The 20,823-nt window shown below is 45.4% G+C and overlaps 1 protein-coding gene across 2 annotated transcripts in view; it reads right to left on the bottom strand.

The window, feature by feature from the left end:
* Positions 1–19,870, bottom strand: part of LOC115531497 (disintegrin and metalloproteinase domain-containing protein 11) — a 32,559-nt gene extending 12,689 nt beyond the window's left edge. For both annotated transcript variants that reach the window (XM_030340809.1, XM_030340808.1), the window contains exons 1-16: positions 19,479–19,870; positions 18,489–18,664; positions 16,928–17,004; positions 16,642–16,711; positions 10,560–10,642; positions 8,956–9,019; positions 7,333–7,396; positions 6,235–6,320; positions 5,595–5,669; positions 4,844–4,915; positions 4,129–4,295; positions 3,643–3,727; positions 3,067–3,157; positions 2,799–2,850; positions 1,629–1,728; positions 905–976 (exon numbers count right to left, since the gene is read on the bottom strand). In XM_030340809.1, the coding sequence (XP_030196669.1) occupies positions 905–976; positions 1,629–1,728; positions 2,799–2,850; positions 3,067–3,157; positions 3,643–3,727; positions 4,129–4,295; positions 4,844–4,915; positions 5,595–5,669; positions 6,235–6,320; positions 7,333–7,396; positions 8,956–9,019; positions 10,560–10,642; positions 16,642–16,711; positions 16,928–17,004; positions 18,489–18,664; positions 19,479–19,536 (1,392 nt within the window). In that variant the 5' untranslated portion in view covers positions 19,537–19,870. The remainder of the gene's footprint in view (positions 1–904; positions 977–1,628; positions 1,729–2,798; positions 2,851–3,066; positions 3,158–3,642; positions 3,728–4,128; positions 4,296–4,843; positions 4,916–5,594; positions 5,670–6,234; positions 6,321–7,332; positions 7,397–8,955; positions 9,020–10,559; positions 10,643–16,641; positions 16,712–16,927; positions 17,005–18,488; positions 18,665–19,478) is intronic.
* Positions 19,871–20,823: the final 953 nt, after the last annotated feature.

Raw genomic sequence — 20,823 nt, 5'->3', positions numbered from 1 at the left:
GTACGCCCTGGCACTTAATGTACACACTTAGGGGCCACTCACACTAGGGCCGCGGCCCCGTGCCCGAGCTCATTTGCATACTAAAGTCTAGAACGTTTGGCTAGTGTGACCACGCCATCCGTATACCAGCACGGAACAGCCCCTTGGCCACGGCACACTTGGGAGAGGTGTGCCGTGGCCAAAGTACAGATGCTAATGAGATGACACGCGCGGATACACAACGTGAGCTGGATGACGTAGTCCTTGCGCGACCTTTCTTTCTTTATAGGTCCATGCCCTTCTTCCCCTACAACAATCATTTTAAACAATGGCGGCAAGCGGTCCACGAGTGGGTTTACGTTGGTGCGATAGTGAAGTCGAGTGTTTATTTTAAATTTGGGCCGACGACAGCATTCAGTCGCAGCTGGACACCACGCTTGGTGGTGACGTATTTATCGTATAACGACGTGATGACGTATGTATGAAGGAGCATTCGTGCCCAGGCCACGGCCTTTGGGAGCAGTGTGACCACGGGCCAGCGGGGGGAGTGGGGAGGGGGGGAATCGTGCTGAATCTTCCTGCAGCACGGAACAGGCAAACTTGCCTAGTGTGAGAGTGCCCTTATTGTATGTTGTACATCATGGCATTTTAATAGTACTTAGTTGGGTTGCATCTTATCCTAGCTGGCTCTGTTGTATACAGGAATTGGTTACCCTAGCAATTAATGGTGCTTGGCACTTGGTTCTATGAACGTCCTTAGTGTACCTATATACATAGATATATTGTTTCTCCTTCTTCTGACAAATGTACTTATTATAAGTCGCTTTGGATAAAACCGTCTGCTAAATGCTCTAAATGTAAATGAAAATGTAAATAAACTGTACAACCCGGTATCATCATCACCAGCCGACTGTGTTGTACTCACTAGGTAGGATCCACAGTCACACTCCTCCCCAACCTCTAAGAAGCCATTGCCACACTCTTGAGGATCCAGCAGCTGAAATACACAGACATGAGCATTACCACCAAGTCATCACGTCACAATGAAATAATATAAAATGACGATGAAATGAGTATAACTGGACGGTAACCCATAGTAGGTCAGGACCATAACAATAGTGTACATAACCTCTATTTCTACTCCAGCAGAAGAGCCTCTACCTTGAATGGTTTCTGACGACAACAGAATATAGCCTACCCCGGTGAAATCCCCTCAAAACCCCCAAACAAGCATGAAAAACACCACGACCAGTTTAACTGACTAACTAAACACCATATACAATCCCTGAATGAAGATTAGGACAATAAAAGGCACATTTCTAACTAGAACTGCCGAAACAATGTTAACATTGGGTAAGGCAGGTTTTCAAATGGCTTGTAATGGCTAATCACACTCACTCCGGTTGGCATGATATCACCCCTTTAAAATTGATACCGTCCTGAGTCGGGTATTGGTATTGAATTAACAACAGGACGAAGTAGAGATGCTGCAGGTTTCGGATGTCAAATTTTCACCGTCTGTATTAACGTTAACACCTGATGCATGCAAGGGCAAGGAAAAGTGGGGTTTGTACATGAGCTTCCCATCAAAGTTCAATCCACTCCCATTGGGTCCACACCGCCACAGCTACTCTCCTTGCAAAGCTCACCTTGCTGGGCTTGTTGAAGAGGCAGCTTCCCCCTCCCTCCTGGAGGAACCGCAGGTACTCGTCTATACTGCAGCGGGAGAACTTTCTCGGCAGGTAGTACCTGGGGAGACAGATTGAACGAAGAAACTTTATGAGTTGAACTGACAGTGGATGTCAGAACACAAGGAATTAGGAGAAACCTTTATTCCAGCTCGGCAGTTAGATGAACAAAGAACTTTTGGAAAAACAAAAAAAAACAAAAAACATAAATTTAACAATTAAGCGTCAATTATTTAAATCTCTGCCTTCTATGCCTATTTACGACCACCAATACATTTTTAAAACAACTAGTTATCTCTTTCTGATTCCTATTGCTACTCTCTGCACGCTAATATTGATCATCCACATTGAGTGTATGAATCTTCACATCTTTGCTTAGGATAACAGCGTCTGGTAATCAACCCGATGGAAGAAGATTGTAAATTAATGTCACAATGAAAAGCAATTATGCCTGACATGATGACAAATTTACAAGAAACAAGTTGAATGAAGTGAAAGTAGATCGTTACAGACTCTGTTTATGGTCACAATCAAATCATGAACCTAAATTAAATAAGTATGTAAGAGCTTTTTTATTATGCAAAATTTGTTAGAAATGGCCATCAATAGCCATCTGCCAGTGATTAGTGAAATGCTCTGTGAGAAGAGCTGTTCTGGTTGGTCTCTGTGTGAGACAATTTAGATTTCTGACAAATCAGGGAATGTCTTCCAGAAATAATCCATAACTCCTGTCAATAGCCTTCACGCACACAGCGTTATAATCAACGGTGATAATAGTAATGTATAATCAGATTTTGTGTTTTTAGTTATTGTTATTTCCTCATCCTAGCTCCCTTCGGCCTTTTTTTCATTCTCTCGCTCTTTACACCTCCACTACCTACTGCAACTTTAGCAGCCATAATGCAGCCACAATGCAGAGGAAAGAACAGTAAAAGAACATAATGTTTTTGTTTAACTGCGGGGAGAAGGTAAGGCTTATTCCTCAGTAGTGTGTCTTCCATCAATTACACATTATTGATCAGGGTCTCTTTGTGCACAGCAAGTTCAGAGTTGTGTTTCTCACCCTGTGGGGGAGAAACACAACTCTGAACTTTGTATTGCAGTTGTGCACAAAGAGAGCCGTTCTCTCACCCAGTGTCCTCCATGATGCAGCCTAGCCACGGGTCTGGACACCGGCAGTCTCCTGGTAAAGTCATAAAAAAACATCATACACCTTCAAATAATGAAACACTAGACAGCGTCTTTCATTCCATTAATTGTACTTAAATTTTCTGTGGATTACGTTCTAGAAAAGGGCCCTGCACTGTCACCATTTCACCACTAGAGGGAAACGTTGCAATTAGACAAGCAGGCTTGATACGTTACTGGCTGGAGAGAGGCGAAGGATGTGAGGGGTTACCTGCGGAGGCCCTCTGCTTGTTCCACATCATGCCGATGTTCTGACCCAGGGTCTGACACAGAGTGATGGCCATCGGACCCACGTTGGCGTACTGCAGCGCAGAGACACGTGGAAATAGAGACGTAGACACAATGATACCGTACTGACACATAGCGATAGCCACATGCACACATACATAATTACATACTCATCGATAAACATCGATATTCGATAGGTGGTGCTATCGATGTTTACAGACACGGCACATTTATGGACACGGATGGAATGAATTTACATCATGCCACATTTTTGGGATTTTCTTTTCTCTATCTTTCCCTGTTTCTTCTGATCATATGGTTCATGGTTCAATCCCTATAGTCCGAACTTCAGGCATCCCTCCACCCAACTGCTCCTTGCACAATGTAACACGATTCGGCTACAAGAGTCTTTCTAAATTCTCCAATAGTCAGTACACAATACAAATCTAAACAGGAATCCTACCCATACCCATCCTTTCTCCAATTAACTACTTGTTACTAATCGATATGAAGCCTCAATATGAAATAACCCATTCTGGTGAACGGCGGTGATTCTGACCTCATTGACTCCGCCCCCCCGAGTGACGGAGCACATCCCGCCGACGTAGGCCGTCCCGCTCTTACTGTTGAGGAACGTCCTGCCCCTGGAGAGAGAGAGAGAGACACACACAGGCAAAAAACATTGGCTCTCTACCAAGAGGAGGATCACATTTAGAGGACTTCGCTGCCGCTCTTATCCCAAGCGAGTTACAAGCACTTATGCACACACACACACACCGACGGCGGAGTCAACCTCGCAGGGCGACAGCCAGCACGTCAGGAGAATTGAGGGGGAGGTTTCTCGCTCAGGGACACCTCGACACTACGGGGATCCGGGGAATCGAACCGGCAACAGTCCGGTTACCAGTCAACTAGCTCTATCTCCTGAGCTACTGTCGCCGGGGAAGATCGAGGCTAACTTGCCAATCTATTAATACCAACTGACCGAAATAGACACCAACCGTTTTCTGGACTTTTATTGTGAAAAGGCGTTACGACGACTCACGAGAAGAGGTGCACGGCGTCACTGTGCTCCCGGATCCTCTCCTTCCTGTACTTCATGAAGTCGCGCAGGGTCACCAAGGGGTCGTCGCCCACGGAGACCATGTTGTGCAACGACCACGTCTCCATGGCGACCAGCACGATACGTGTGTTGAGCTGTTCCTTGAAGATCTGACAGAGAGAGAGAGATGATGTTGTTGAGGCTGGCGGAAATCAGTTTGGCATTTATCAGCGACATATTAATAATGAAGATAACAATACAAATAGTTAACTTCGAAACACACTTCCAGACACTTTTGTGACTAGGGTTTGTTTATTTTATTTACAGACGATTTCATTCCGCCACTCTTTCAACCTTTTCTGTCTATCCTCACTATCCCAGCCATGAGAGCACATAGAGCCCACATAAACATCTTGAATACCTTACAATAATGTGCTCCAAGTACTAATTATGTTTATCACAAATCAATCCAAATCAACAAAACACATACTCCCTAATCACGTCCAACTGACGACAACTGATATCACCGGGGACTACGAGCCAATCAGAGAGAAGCATGTGGTATGACCCTGGGCTTTGGCAGCAGTCTCCCACATTAGTGTGTGGTTACAAAGTGACATTGTCCCTGCGGTGATGGAGGAGAGGAGGAGGTGGGGGAGATGACTCAGGAGAATGTGTGAGGAGTAACGTTGCTAAGGGGTCTTTGTGAGTCGCTTACTGCATCAGCCATGTTGACCACAGCCTTGGCAAAGTTCTTGGTCTGGGAGAAGGAGCGACGCAGCTGGACAAACTGAGGAGAGGAGGAGGAGAGAAGGGGAGGAGAGGAGGAGAGGAGGAGAGGAAGGGAGGAAGGGAGGAGGAGAGGAGGATAGGAGGAGAGGAGGAGAGGAAGTGAGGAGGAGAGGAAGGGAGGAGGAGAGGAAGGGAGGAGGAGAGGAGGAGAGGAGAGGAGCAGAAAGGAGGAGAGGAGGAGAGGAGGAGAGGAAGGGAGGAGGAGAGGAGGAGAGGAAGGGAGGAGGAGAGGAAGGGAGGAGGAGAGGAGGAGAGGAGGAGAGGAGGAGAGGAGGAGAGGAGGAGAGGAAGGGAGGAGGAGAGGAAGGGAGGAGGAGAGGAGGAGAGGAGGAGAGGAGGAGAGGAAGGGAGGAGGAGAGGAGGAGAGGAGGAGAGGAGGAGAGGAGGAGAGGAAGGGAGGAGGAGAGGAAGGGAGGAGGAGAGGAGGAGAGGAAGGGAAGGGAGGAGGAGAGCGGTGCCGGGAGAGGAGGGGAGAGGACCAGAGAGGACCAGAGAGGGGTAAGGAGAGGAGAGGAGGAGAGAGAGAAGAAAATTAAGATAAAAGGAAAAAGGAGAATGGATAGAAGCAGACAAGAAGGGGATGAGAGGATGAAGAATAGTGTTACTTTCCTACATTGAAAAACAAAAGAATTTACTACAAAACATAGAGACAGAGCCAACATGAGTGTAGTTTGTACCAGGTCGTGGTCATTCACCACCATGAGCTCGATGTACTTGGTTTCTGTCGTGACGGTGCGCTGCCCTGGTTTCACCTGCAGGGGGCGACAGAAAACCAGACTGATAAAAGTTGTCGAAGCTTGCGTCCTCGTAACCTTCACTCAGGGAAAGAAAAGGCACACAAAAACACATTGTTCTCAGCAGGTGAGACAGTATCCCCCCCCCCACACACACACACAGAGAGACTGTCCTTGAGAGAGACTTGGCCAGTAGTGAAGGGCCAAATCACATTGCTGTGAATGTGAAAAAGTTTCACATACACTTTTTGACAAACACAATTTGTCTGCAGAACCAAGCGATCTCCATGACTTTATACTGCTGGTTGGGCGTCACCACTCTACACCAGACTTTTTCATGGGTTTCTTTTTTGCTTGTGTATGGAGCATTTAGGAAACACTGAAATAATTCAAACACTAAAAAACATTTACAATAACAAAGGGATTCAGAAATATTGTAATTGACTAATGTTATGTGGTTCTATATATGTGTTTCTGTAACGGGTGGAATTGAAATATGGTTCTTTATATTTAAATCAGTCTCAGGGTAGCTCTATACATTTGTGTTTTTATCGGATGGTGGTTGACAGTTCTTGGGTGTGACCTGTCTTTTGGAGCGTCTGAGGGTTTCCATGGCGATGGGAATTTTGCCAATGTCCTTTATTTCGGCGTCTGTCTCACTGCGGTTGTCTGTCAAACACAAACAAAGTAGGGGGAGATAGAGAGAGTGAGACAGCCAGATAGCTAAGCAAGGGAAAAACATGCGGTTGTGTGCGTGTGCGTGTGTGTGTGTGTGTGTGTGTGTGTTATCCCATATGTGATCGAATTGTTTCCTCAAAATACACCCTGATCACTGAGAAGGAGAGCAGGAAGTGGACAGAAGAGAAGTAGTGTCATTAATTAGAATTAAATGGAGGGAGGGGAGAGGAAAAGGTGAGGAGAGAAGGACACAGGAGAGGGGGTAGAGGAAGGAGGAGGTGGGGACATGGTAGAGGAATTAAGCCGGGAATTGCTGGCAGGGATGTTGAGGGAAATGACCTGATGAAGGACAGGGTGTGGTGCAATGAGAGAGAGAGAGAGAGAGAGAGAGAGAGAGAGAGAGAGAGAGAGAGAGAGAGAGAGAGAGAGAGAACAGACGCAGAGAAAGAGGACAGGGTGAGAGAGATGAAGATAGTGATAGCGAGCCCAAGATTAGCCCAGCGACGGCCAGAAAAAGAGACCGAAATAAAGAGGGAAGGACACTGAGAACAAAAGAGAGGCAGAGGGGGGAAGAGAGAGAGACAGGTCATTGAGAGTAAGGGATGAGGTGAAGGTGACACACCATAAAAAGTATTTAGAGAAACAGAAAGAACAACAGGAAGAGAAAGAGGCGAATAAAGTCATTGAGAGGGAGGAGGGAAACAAAGTTACACCTAAGTTAAAGAAAGACCTGTATCGGGGAACACAAGAGATAGGGTGAGAGGGAGGGAGGGAAACAGAGAGCGAGACAGAGCAAGAAAGAGAGAGGGAGAGAGGAAGGGAGACAGAGAGAAAGAGGAGCAAGACAGAGAGAGAGAGTGACGATGGCGATGGAAACATTAAAAGGAGGAGGAGGAGAAGGAGGGTGTAGCCGATGATGGAACGGGAACGTTTGCAGTGGGATGGAGGTCCTAGAGGAGGACAGGGGTGGCGGTGACACCCTGGGAGCTACGGGAGGTCCTACCTGTGGTGGAGGGCTGGAGCAAGTTCACGTCAGCCATGCGGTACACTGCATGCTCCCTGTATACCTGTAAAGACATTTTACGCATCAGTAAACACACCTAAGCCCCTTTCACAGTCTTTCCCTGCAAAGTGACGGAGGTTTCCCTGCATGTGGTCTCGAGTGAATGGGAACAGGGATTGATATGCTGGGAGTTTGCATCTCCATTACAACGGGGCTACCCACTTGTGTCTTTAAGTGATGACGCGCTTGTCTTGAGTTTATGAAACAACAACACACTCATTTTTTACAACGGCGGATTTATTCTTTCACACACACTTATATCCCCGCTGATGAATTCAATTTGATGTTGAATATTCATTTTTGCTTCCTCATCTCAATATCTTATCGAGTGCCGATGTATATCAGATTACACTTTGGACAATGTTTCTCACATATGAGTGTCACATGAAGTCCTTGATATGGCAAACAAAAATTGATGATTGTCAATATTAGCGATATAACAGTGTGAAATATCTTTCAATGTCCAGTCTGTAGAACAAGACTAATCTGACCTGTTTTAGCTATTTCCTATTGCAAGCAAACATCATCAAACTAAAATCCCTGCCGAGCGCTTGAATCTAACTATTCAAAGTGTTGAAACCTCTGGCTGCTCTCCGCATGAGAATGCATCTCAGACACAATAACCCACAGTTATTGTCTTTAGTGTTAGGCCCATATTCTTACAATCCGACAGACAACAACTGCTTCGAGAACCAGTTTTTGTCTCTCAAAATGTGAGGTAAGCGCATCCCACTTGGCTGCGGGTCTTGCGCTTTGGCCCGACTCGAGAGATGCTCCATCTCAGGAGTTGGGTTTAACCTGGTAATGGGAACAAAAAGTCAACAAGCCGATGCTCCACTGGACCGATTGGAAAAGGGCCATAGGTCCATCAGCAGAGGGCTGGGGCTCAGATAGAGTACCTTCTGAGTGGACTCCATTAGTGCAGAGCTTTCTTAACCAGTCACTCCTTAGCTTAGCCCCTTCTTGCTCTGTCTGCATATCCCTCTGTCTCCCTCCCTGGATCTCACACGAATTGGCTCTCAGAGGAAAACATATCTTGTCTACAGTCAGTCCGGGCCGGACGATTTTTGTTATCTGGGGAATTGAATGTCAGCTCAACAGTTTCCATACAGATAAAGTAACAGCTTCATTGCCAGGGTGGCGGTGGGGGAAATGAAAGAGAGATGAGAGAGTAGAGAGTGTGAAAGAGTGTAGTGAGAGAGAGAGAGAGAGAGAGAGAGAGAGAGAGAGAGAGAGAGAGAGAGAGAGAGAGAGAGAGAGAGAGAGAGAGAGAGAGAGAGAGAGGCTCCTTAATAACTTCCCAAATAGAGCAGAACAGAACACGATATAGCGTAAGATGGGTAACAGGGTTGGGTTCCTCTAAGAAGAACGTAAAAAATAAATCGGACATCCTGAATACATTTAGGTACGAAACTAGGGAATATAATAAACGTGGGAAGTGGGGAAGCGAAAAGGTGCGACAGCGAGGTATACAACGGGCCGTGGCCTCCTGCGACCCTTCGACCTCTCGGACAAAGCGGGCGCCTCCTCTGAGACATCCGCAGACACCCGGCCTCAGCTTACCTGCTGGCTGCCAGGGTCCAGCGGCTCCACCCCGTAGAAGGACGTCCCGTCAGAGAACATCCCCCTGGAGGAAGACAGCGGGTTCATGCATGAGATCATATGAGATCATGTACTGTAGATTGGTGAGACTGTGGATTATTTAGCGTCATCACGATAACATTGGTTATTCTTCCCGCATTGGACTTAAGGGTGTCAGGCGCAAGTAAAGCGCAGAACTTTTTGAATGATAAAGTAAGAGAAATATATTTGTACAGAATAAGAGTAGTACAATTATGGTTATATGGTTCTACTCCGATACAAAATGCTACTATCATCATTTAATTTGAACTTACCAGTATTTACTGTATTAATTAACATAAATCATGTTTTAATATGCTTGGGCAAATAATGTCATTCACACATCATTTTAAATTCGAAATGAGAGGGAGAGGGACATCTTTTAGTAAACTTTATCGATCACCTTTGGGCCGGTTAAACGTTGTAAACGATTATAATACCATGGGAATTTGACCAATCCACCTAATAGGTCATTTTGACATTTTGAACATGATCAAATAAGCAGGACAGCAAACCGAGCCATTCGCAAAGGAGAACTGCTCACATGAAATATTGCTCATAACACGGTGCTACTAGCTATAATGCATGGGAGTTTTGCGAGCGCAGTAGCAAAATATGTCCATGCCGATCTGTCTCAATGGCTTGGAATTTATTACGATTCCGCCTACTGGCTGTAGTAGTGAACTATAGTTTGCGTTGCATAGGAGTTACCGGACGTCTAATTCTATTCAGCAATATAGACCAAAATGAGGCAATCGGATAAATCTACAATCAATCGAGTAATGAAACGTGTTGCCCATCAGCGTCAGCCATCCGGGTCTGCTACTTATTTTTACTAACATCTTTTTACATCTTTTTATTTTTACTGATCTTTATTACTTTATCTTGTATTGTTGCTGCTATGTGGCTTCTAACCAAGCCAAATAATGGTACTCTTGTGTACTTAGATGTAATAAAATGATTATGATCTGTTTATGAAAACACCCCCATAGCGCCCCAAGTCCAGCCATATTAAAAACCCACCCCATTGGATAACCCGCTGTGATTGGATATTGGTCAGAACAGGAGGGATGCGAAGGCATATGCAAGAGCAATCAAACCATGAGCGTGAAGATCCATCTTGTTCTGAGGCAAGGGGAACAGACCTCAATGCTGTGAGATCAAAATCTCACAGCTGTGCATAGGCTGTATGGGCTATTGATGAGTTCACCTGGACTCTGTATAAACAGCCCCTCCCGCCCCTCCTACACACTTATTGCATGTTCTATGTCCTGGCACTTAAAAATAGTACTTAGTTGTGTAGCATCTTAAGCTAGCTAGCATTGTTGTATACGGGGAATGGGTTAACCTAGCGATTGTAAGTGCTTGGCATTTGGTTCTATGAACATCCTTACTGTACCGACAAGAGATATATTGTTTCTCCTTCTTGCGACAAATGTACTTAAAAGCGATAAAAGCGTCTGCTAAATGAGTGGGTAAGTATGAATACACCATTATTTTTCCGATATCACCGTATAAGAACAGTGTTGAAGTCTTGTTGAACTGACCGGAGGCCGTGGCAGGTGGACAGAGCAGCCCAGGACCGGTGCTCCCCTCGCAGACGCCCGTGGTAGTAGCAGTGGTCTGCTCCCTGGAGGGGGGGACACGTCACACACAGCTTCAGGGGGACGGGCATAAACACATTTAACAAACGAGCAGCAGCCACCGATAGCAATACAATGCTTCAACTCCAGGCTAAAGTATACACACACACACACACACACACACACACACACACACACACACACACACACACACAAACACACAGAGACACACAAACGCACACAAACACACACACACACAAACACACACACACACACAGAGACACACACACACACAGACACAGACACAGACACAGACGCACGCACGCACGCACACACACACACACACACACACACACACACACACACACACACACACACACACACACACACACACACACACACACACACACAGAACATGAACATGCGTGCGTGCGTCTGCCTCCACAGGGGACTCTATGATAAGCCATAGTCCCGGGTCATCTCAATCAGTTGTGCGGTTGGTGTTGTGGTTCAGGTGTCCCCACAGCAGACATAATACCTGCAGTATCCTCTTACTTGGTCGGGTGTGTGTGTACTGTACACCAGCACCACAGACACCCCTAGACACCCCTTTCAGCTAGATGTGGAAAGGGAAAGTGTGTGTGCATCTGTCTTCAGAGAGTGACACACACATATACATACACATAAACATATATATAAAAATATTTATACGTGTGAATTTATAAATACACCCATAAATACACAGACATTAATCTATAAACACATAAATATACGCGTACACGTACACACACACACACACACACACACACACACACACACACACACACACACACACACACACACACACAGCCACGCACAAACGTACATGTCTTTATTAATATTTCTGTGCCTCTGTATCTCTTTGTGTGTGCATCCATCCGTGCATGTGTGTGTGCGTGTGTGCGTGTGTGTGTGTATGTGTGTGTGAAGGTCAGTGTCAAGTGTTTGTAATGAAGCCCAATAAGCGATGGCTGCCACCTGAGCCAAGGGCAGTCTGTCCGGGAGAGAGACAGAGGCTGGCAGAGCGAGATAGAGAAGGACCTTCACTCTTACACCTGGGCTGGCAGTCCGTTTTCACTACCCCCCCCCCCCCCCCCCCCCCCACACCAGATAATACCTATCCACTGTCCCAGGAGAAAATATCATTCATAATTAAAGAAGGGTGACATGCCATTGTTATCGTCGGCCTCTGTCCATCACCATTGTTCATTTGAAAAGCTTCACCACTCATTTCTCCCTCCTGGATGGAGTGGGTAGAATGATGATAATCTTTGTATCACCCCAGAGCATCGGTGTGGCTAGAACCTGTTTACTGTCCAGGGTTAATCTGCTGTGCCCCAGTATCGTCTCCCCTTTCAGTTTTAACTATATCTTTTGTTGGGCTGTGGTTTTATTTAGATTGGGACCTCAGTGGTGGAACGAGATCCCTGCCGATGTCAGGATCGCAGAGTCGCTCACCAGCGTCCGCAAAAGACTCAAAACTCACCTGTTCAGGGTTCACCTCGACTCTGCATAGTTACCCAGCCCCTTCCAGCCACCATTGTATGTTGTACGTCCTGGCACTTAATGTACGCACTTATTGTACACACTTAATCTACATTGGATATATTCATAGTACTTTTTTTGCACTTGGTTCAATGAACATAGTGACAAATGTACTTGTCACTATGTTGCTTTGTATAAAAGCATCTGCTAAATGCCCTAAATGTTAAAGTAAATGATATGTCAGGGACAGGACATTATCAAGCAATTCAATACGTATATGTATCAATTGTATCCATGCAGCAGGCATAAATGGGGTGATTTGAGTCAATCTGTTTAGCAACAACCCTGATCAAGGGGCTGACCGATCACTTTAAAATGCCCTCAGTACTCCCTAGACACGGGCAACGTGTGTTTATGGTCTTTTTGACTCTTCCAGTAACAATTCTCTAGTGAAGCAGCAACCTTACTGCTGCCTCAACCTGTTGTTTGCGCAGCGTACACACAAAAACTGATATCGCCATCAGCAAATGCTAATGCAGGGAAGGTGAAAATGTATATCTGAACACCAGTTGTACTGTTATACAATCGTGACAATGGTATAACAGGCATCGTGGGGGTGGGAGAATATAGTGGACTAGATGGGGACATTCCAAATGCCATGATGACCAGAGACACTGTACGTCACATCAGACTACTACACACAGGTACACATAGGTATGCAGTTGTCCACTAACCTTTCCTTCATAGAAAACAAGATTGTTTATAAATCAAATCAAATGTTTCAAATGATTCCTTGAGATACATTTCATTAGATCCCTCTCCTCCTTAAGATATTGACCTTCCACTCTCTTTGTCAGTCTCCATCTCCCCTCCAGATTGTTCCAACATAGAATCACAGAATCAACATAGAACGTCACCCTTGTCTTTGAATCCCCAGTCCTCCTCCATTTTATACCTCAAGACGAATGTTGCTGAACACTATTGGGTTAAATAGTTATAGTAGATGAGATAAGGCGACAGCCAAGAGCAATGTGTGTGCAGGTTTGATTGTTGCAAGCAGAGGGAACATTCTTAATGTATAAGCACGTCTTTTATCTTCCCCTTCTCTTCAGATCTGTACTGGGCTGGCAAAGTAAGCCTGACACAGATGACCAATCAGGCAACAAAGCTGGAAAGCGCATGAACCAAAACGTCACACACACACATCTCACACACACACACACACACGCACGCACGCACGCACGCACGCACACACACACACACACACACACACACACACACACACACACACACACACACACACACACACACACACACACACACACACACTTTACCAAAAAAACATCTATATTTTTGTCTTAAAGAAATTTAATGTGAATTACTGACAATCATTTTCTTGCCATGTTTCTAACCGAGGTTCTTCAGTTGGTATTCTCCTTTGGGTCCGTCCGTTGGTTCTGTGGCTAAGTTAAATGTGAAGAGCAGAAGAGCTCCCTCCAGATTTTGTACACTAGCTATGATTGCGTTAGGCAATATGGAGAATGGCCTCCCATTGATCTTTGCCTGGGGCCTCCGAATCACTAAAACCACCCCCAGAAGATACATCTGCTACCTGTTAGGAATAACCTAATATTAATCAAGATCAAGAATCTTAATATTTCTTTAAGAATGAGTAGTGAAAAACGGGACAGGGCAGACTCAACCATCTCCACTGACAAAACTGAAACACGGTATTTCCCGTAGATTAAATATGCACTTAGGATTTTGCAGAAAGAAAATAAATGAAATAAATAATGTACAAGGTTACACGGCTAAGTAGAGGTAAATCTAATTGGCTGACAGGGCACTAACACTAACTGGTCGGGACTGGGTGTGGAGGTAATGACCTCTCTCAGTCGGCTAACGTCGTTAACAGGATGTGTGTGTGTGTGGGGGGGGGGGGGGGGGCGAGGGGGGAGATGAGCTTCACAGACAGAAGACTTCATTTCCCGTGAGCTTGAAGCATTTTTGTTGTTTGCTTTTTGATGTACGAGAAGCCGATACATTTTTTTTATGACAAATGAAATGTAAATCTCCCTTATCGTATGTGCGCTGTATGGAAATTAATTTATGTAAATCTTCAGTTTAATCGCACACTTCATCACATATTAATGTGATTGCTGTCAAACCAAACTGGCCGACCCCCGCCTTTAAAGTCGCGATGTGTAAGATTAAGTCTCACCAGGTTAGGCGGGATACATGAAGTAATAAGAATAACACAATAACAGTGTTCTCTCCATTCTCACTGGCTGTGCCACTGTGTGATCAACTGGCGTAGCACGGGGGACTGCATTGTGTGAGTACGAGGGGTTACGGGTTACTGGCCTAGCCAGCTTTTTTTATTTGTAGCATATTTCAGGGTTATAGGATGCGATTCTATTGATTACATTATTGAAATCAATGCTATCAATCAGCATTGAATAGATATGTCCATGTCCTTTAATTAGACCAAATGTTACACATTGCGACTTTAAGAAATTAACATTCAAAGCCGGCAAAGAATGCTGTGGAAATGAAAAAAAGTGGGACAGGGAGAAGGGAATTAAAAATAGAACGGCACTACAAAGCTCAATCATCAATGAGCAACTGATCTGGGACGCCGGTTAAAGACACACAGTTACCATGGACACCCATAACCATCATGGACCTTCATGAGCTCAATCGTCCGACACACCCCCTCCACCAACACACATTCACCACCCAACAGTGTTGTACTTTAAACCATTAGTTGCATTTATAGAGCTCTTTTCAAGGCACTTAAAGCTCTACATGAACACAAAATTAACATAAATGCTAAATCATTTTCAAATATAAAAATTCTTGCCTCCTGGGGAACACATTTATTTCGAGTCCTAGTAACTACTCGAGTCTTTCCCATGCAGAAAACATAACGAGGTAATTCCCTCTCTGGGTAACTCCGACCTCCATCTCACCCTGACATGCAATCCCAGTGTAGGACGGTGGGACAATGAGCTTCTGGAGCGGATGGCGCTGGTGAAGGGCCCCAGGCCCCACAGGGACCCATAAAAGAAAAGGTGCCATGCCATCCACCGCACAAAAGGCGGGATACATTTATGACACGGCCAATGAAACGACATAAATCAGGAGGAGATGAGAGGAGTGGTTATGGATCTGTGGGAGACAGCGGATGAATCCCCATCGTAGAATGAAAGGTCCATGTGAGTGGTGTACTCTTCCTCAACTGTCTTGTGAAATCATATCATTGACATCAATAAGTGATGAACGACGATAACTAGCTCTCCGTCGCTTATTTGCATAACAGTATATGGATATGCATTTAGATGCTTTTATCTTAAGTAACATGGAATAGGTCCTTAAGGACCAGGGGAGGTTAAGCGTCTTTGCTGCTCAACGATGCCTACAGGTACAATACAGGAATAAAAGGGATAAAACCACTGCCTTCACCACAACCTAAACACTGCTGTCCTGGTGTATCCATGGCAATGGCCTGAAAGGGGCGTTACTTGTTGCTCTGTCTTTGAAGCATGGCAGAATAAAATAGACGGTTCAAACCTGCTACTAATAATAATAATGGATTGAATTTATATAGCGCTTTTCTAGACACTCAGACGCTTTACGGTGAAGGGGGGGACCGCACTCACCACCACCAGTGTGTAGCACCCACTTGGCTGATGCACGGCAGCCAATCTGCGCCACAACGCTCACCACACACCCGCTTGAGGTGGAGAGTGAGGGAATTAATGAGTCAGCCAATTTTACAGGAGGAGGATTAGGGGGCCAGATTGAATGAGCCTGGTTGGGCCAGGACAGGTTTTCTACAAAACTGTCCGTCTCTGACATTGTGTTCCTCGACAATTACTGTTCAATGTGTGTGCGTGCGTGCGTGCGTGCGTGCATGTGTGTGTGTGTGTGTGTGTATGGGTGCGCGTGTTTGTGGGTGCGTGTGTGTGTGTGTGTCCAGTATTCAACACCAGTCTCTGACAGCCCTCATAGCTGACTGCTAGTAGTCATGGCAACATTTGATGGCAATATTTTTTCAGCAAGGGTGGAAGATAGATAGAAGAAAAAAAGCGGAAAATAATATAGACATGACGTTGACAGCTCACGACCCATCTTTCTTATTATTCTATACCTTTCCCTTGTCTCACCTTGTGGAAAGAGGGGATAGGCCTTTTATCACAGAGGCGTTACAAAAACATGTGCATCTCATTAAGTTAGTCATGCCAGTGCCCATTGTTAAAATCATGATATATATAGGCCAACCGAATGCATTCAAGCACACCCTTTCACTTGTCCTATAGTTACACTATTCTACATCGTCATTATAATAATAATAATCAGAAACATATCGTCATCCAACACTAAGACCACACAACACAGGCACCACATCGACGCTACACGATAACCTCTGGAATTCATCCTATCTGGCTAGCTTTTGGGACTTCTTACAGATGAAGGAACCAAAGGCAGGAGTGTTGTGAGTTATTTCAGAGCATCCTACCACGTTCTGCTCTGATCCCCCGTTTCCATCGCCTTGGTCCCTCTCCACGTAGTCTGAGGACAGGAGGTTACTGCAGACAGACAGAGGTGTTAGGATTAGATACATGGTGTGTGTGTGTGTGTGTGTGTGTGTGTGTGTGTGTGTGTGTGTGTGTGTGTGTGTGTGTGTGTGTGTGCGTGCGTGCGTGCGTGCGTGTATGTGTTGGTGTGTATATGTTAGTGTGTACGTGCCTGCGAGTGTGTGTGTGTGTGTGTGTGTGTGTGTGTGTGTGTGTGTCTTTGCTTACTGGTTGAGTTCCAGGTCCAGTATGAACTTGGTGCCGAATGCCTCCAGGACAAAACTGGCCTGGGCCAGGTGGAAGGGCTGAGATTGAGAGGGTGGTGGATGAAAAGAGAAGAGATGGCTCTTATTATGGCTGCCATAAAAGAGATCCAAAAATAGGATCAGCATTTCAAACTAATCAATAGTAGGTAATACTGATATTTCCCGTTTTCTCTTGTTATGAAATAAATACGTCAAAAAATCTCAATTTGAGGTTATGTTAATTCTAAAAGGGACATGGCATCTGATTTGTGCTGCCACAAGGTTGTCCGAAATTGATACATTTAGCATTAGATAATTATAGGTCTGTATCGTCAGTATACCCAAAGCAGTGGGTCTTAACCAGGAGATTTTAGGGGAAAGGAGGGCAGCTGACTGGAATAAGCCAGTCCGTCTTACATTTACATTTAGGGCATTTAGCAGATCTTTCTATCCAAAGCAACTTACAATAAATACAATTGTCGGTAGAAGGAGAAACCATATATCGCTGTCGCTACAATAAGGATGTTCATAGAACCAAGTGTCAAGCACCAATAATGGTAGGTAACCCATTCCTTGTATACTTTTTTTTTTTGTGCCAGGAAGTACGACGTACAATAAGTGCGTACATTAAGTACCAGGACGTACAAAATTCAATAAGTGGGTACACTTATTGTACACTTGTAGGTCCGTCTTGATGCGAGGACTCAACAGTTATCCCAGGAAACTGAGATATGGGCTGGGCTGGAGTCCAGCTAGACCGCCTTCACAGAGAGCAGATGAAGGGCAGGTCTCATCGCCCGCTGGCCTGACGAACAGCCGCGATGGAGACGGTAACCAGAGCCCAGATGGATATGAGACCTATCACCTAATATCATGGTTGAAGGGTGCTGTGCTTGGGTATTCTCAGGGGTGGATGATGTGATACAAAGTGTTAGATATGTGACCACTGTGGTCATCTGACTTGAGGGCCAGAGGACAACGAAGGGGATCATGAAAGATGTCATGCGAAACGACGGTTGAACTTTGAAACTGCTTACGGTGTCAGATCAGGGCCTACCCTTCTGGTTTTAAACCGTATGAAGAACAGAAACCTTTCGATAGGGCAAAGCATTATATTCAGGAATATAGTATAGTATAAAATATGTAAAATATGTAGGTCTGCTGTGAGTTAATGGGGTGATATCATGCCACCAGGTGTGAGTGTGATTAGCCATTACAAGCCATTTGAAAATCTGCCCTACCCTGTTCCTTAGTGACATCACAAGGGAGGCATGTCAACCTACATGTATGCTGGATGGACCAGTCAACCAGCCTAACCCGTGGACTGTAGCAAATGTTGCTGATCTATACATCCATCATACATCTAGGTGTACACGCTTACTTGTGATGTCACTAAAACAGGAAGAGGCCGATTTTCAATCGGCTTGTAACGGCTAATCACACTCACACCTGACATGGTGGCATCACCCCGTGAAAAGTTCACTTGAAGAGGCGTGTCTTGCTCAGGTGCTCAGGTGGTAAGTTGTTTACAAGCTGAGACTCGCCTGTTCTCCCGCCGTGTAGTTGTGCACCCGCGTGGCCAGGTGTGCGGTGGGCACTTCCTCGTGGGAGTGGCTCTTGTGGAGGAGCCGCTGGGGTCGGACCACCTCCGACTCCTGGATGTGGTTCTCCCGGTCCCAAACGCCTTTAAGCCCGTTTAAAGCCCCGTCAAAATCTACGGCTGGACGCGACGGCCAAATGATAAACCGTTGTTTAAAAAGCCAAATTAATGATAAGACAGTAAAACAGTGGATATGAAGGCTGCTGTAGAATATCGTTAATAGATAAGATCAAAAGATCCCTGAACCTCGTGACTAAAGTGGATCAGCCTGGGACTAGACATCTGAAATCAACAGTTGTATATCTCAAGTTATTCGTCAGTGAGTCAACCGAAGGGGAAAAACATTACATTTTGACAATAGCTACAATTAGCACTAACTGTTAATCGCAGACCGTGTCGGTGAAATACAGAACTCGAAACAGTAATCGATCCAATATTGATGAAGCTGTACGGGAGCGCCTCATTGAACCAGACCGCTGGGAGTGAGCCGACGTCCCGCGCTAGATTTGGCGGGGATCTGAACACGGGAAAGGGGGGACGACACCACACGGCCATCTGGTAGTAGGATCACAGAAATCACTACGGTGATCTGCTGCGCGTCTCAGCTTTACTACACATTTCCAAACTATCTTAATACGCGTCGTATATAATATGCACCAACACACAGGCAGCACACATCCCCGAGGGCAGGATAATAAAAGTACCCTCTCCTATAATTACGGTTGGCCTAATTCAATAAGGAGAGGGCAACGGAGCCGACAGATAGTCCGTGTAGTGGGACCATTACAACCAGTACTACCCAGACTGGTCCGTGTGGTGGGACCATAACACACACAGCATCCCTCTGTATTGTACTTCACATCGCTGGGGGATTAGCCCAATTCTAGAAACGTTTTCCTGGTCAAAAACCACTCCATCACCATCCTCCCCATACCTGTGGCGGCGCACTGTGCGCTCACTGTGACGAACAGCAGGCATCGCACGGCCAGCATGGTGCTCACATAGTCCCTGAGGTATCCAGGAAACGGTGAGGACGCGTCGGATCAAAGGAGGCTGTTGATAGGCGTCCCTTTATCTCAGTGGACCGACTATACATCCGAAAGACATTCTGGTTTCCACATGTGTCGCTCAACACCACCTATAGGACCCACCGCCCCCGAGTGACTGACAGCCAGGTACTTGTGTACGATTTGCAGTTTTTATATTGTTTTGGGTCCAATACCCTCGGTCGAAGTCATCGAGGCTCCGAGATGAACGCTTGATACTGGAGGAGAGCGAGCGACTAGATGCGCGAACGGGAGCGGCGCGGCAGAACGCGCCTGGAGATCAAAGCCCACCCTGCCGTCACGTGCGCCGCTGACGCTGCCGTGGCAACCACCGCCTGGAGAACAGCTCGTGAGGCTCAAGCCTCCAATAATATTTATTATATTACAACAAGAAAATGCATTTCCTGTAAGTGCTGGAGTCATTGCAAAGTGAGGTTGAAAATATGTTTCAATAAAGCCACATAAGAAATGTGGAATGGCCTAAAAGTGAAAAGGCTTGAACTGCGTTCAAGTCTAAATATTTACATTGTTGACACGCACAACATTTTCATATTTATTTTAAATGGTTGGAAACAAAAAGACAAATAGCTAATGTGATCAAGTTTGAATACATTTGAGATAAAATATAGAATAGCTGAGCTGTTGAAATGGAAATGTAAAGTTTGAAATGGTTGAAAAGTGTGTGTGTGCGTGGTAACTTGGAAAAGTATGTTATTGACCTTATTCCTTCACATCTAGTTAATTGAGATAAGCTCACAAAATTATGAAGATTATCCAGTTGGACTCCTTGGAGTCCCAGCTTTCATACGGCATTTCGTGATGATGGAGATAGCATGACGTGAAAAATATTGTTTCTAGTTGATTAATATCTTTTGCGTCAGGGAAACAAGAAATACCATAACCATTTAAGCTTAACATTTTGTTTCTAGGTTAAATATTGACATTGTTACGAGGCTCCCAACGTCCTCACCGGTTAGCTTTTGTGATAGCCACCGTGTGCTAAAACGTCCTCGCGCTCTAGCTGAGAGACCAACTGAAAATATACGAAGTGGATTTTAAAGGGGACTTATTATACCACCAGGTGTGAGTGTGATTAGCCTTACAAGCCGTTTCGAAAATCTGCCTAATATGACATCACTAGTGGGTGTGTCCACCTAGATCTGTGCTGGATAGATCTATCTACCAGCCTACTCAGTGGACTGAAGTAAACATTGCTCATCTATCCAGCACAGA

Source organism: Gadus morhua, chromosome 18 (genome assembly GCF_902167405.1).
Source record: "Gadus morhua chromosome 18, gadMor3.0, whole genome shotgun sequence".
NCBI classification, from domain to species: Eukaryota; Metazoa; Chordata; class Actinopteri; order Gadiformes; family Gadidae; genus Gadus; species Gadus morhua.
The sequence above is the reverse complement of the archived record's forward strand: the minus strand, read 5'-3'. Positions and strand labels throughout refer to the sequence as shown.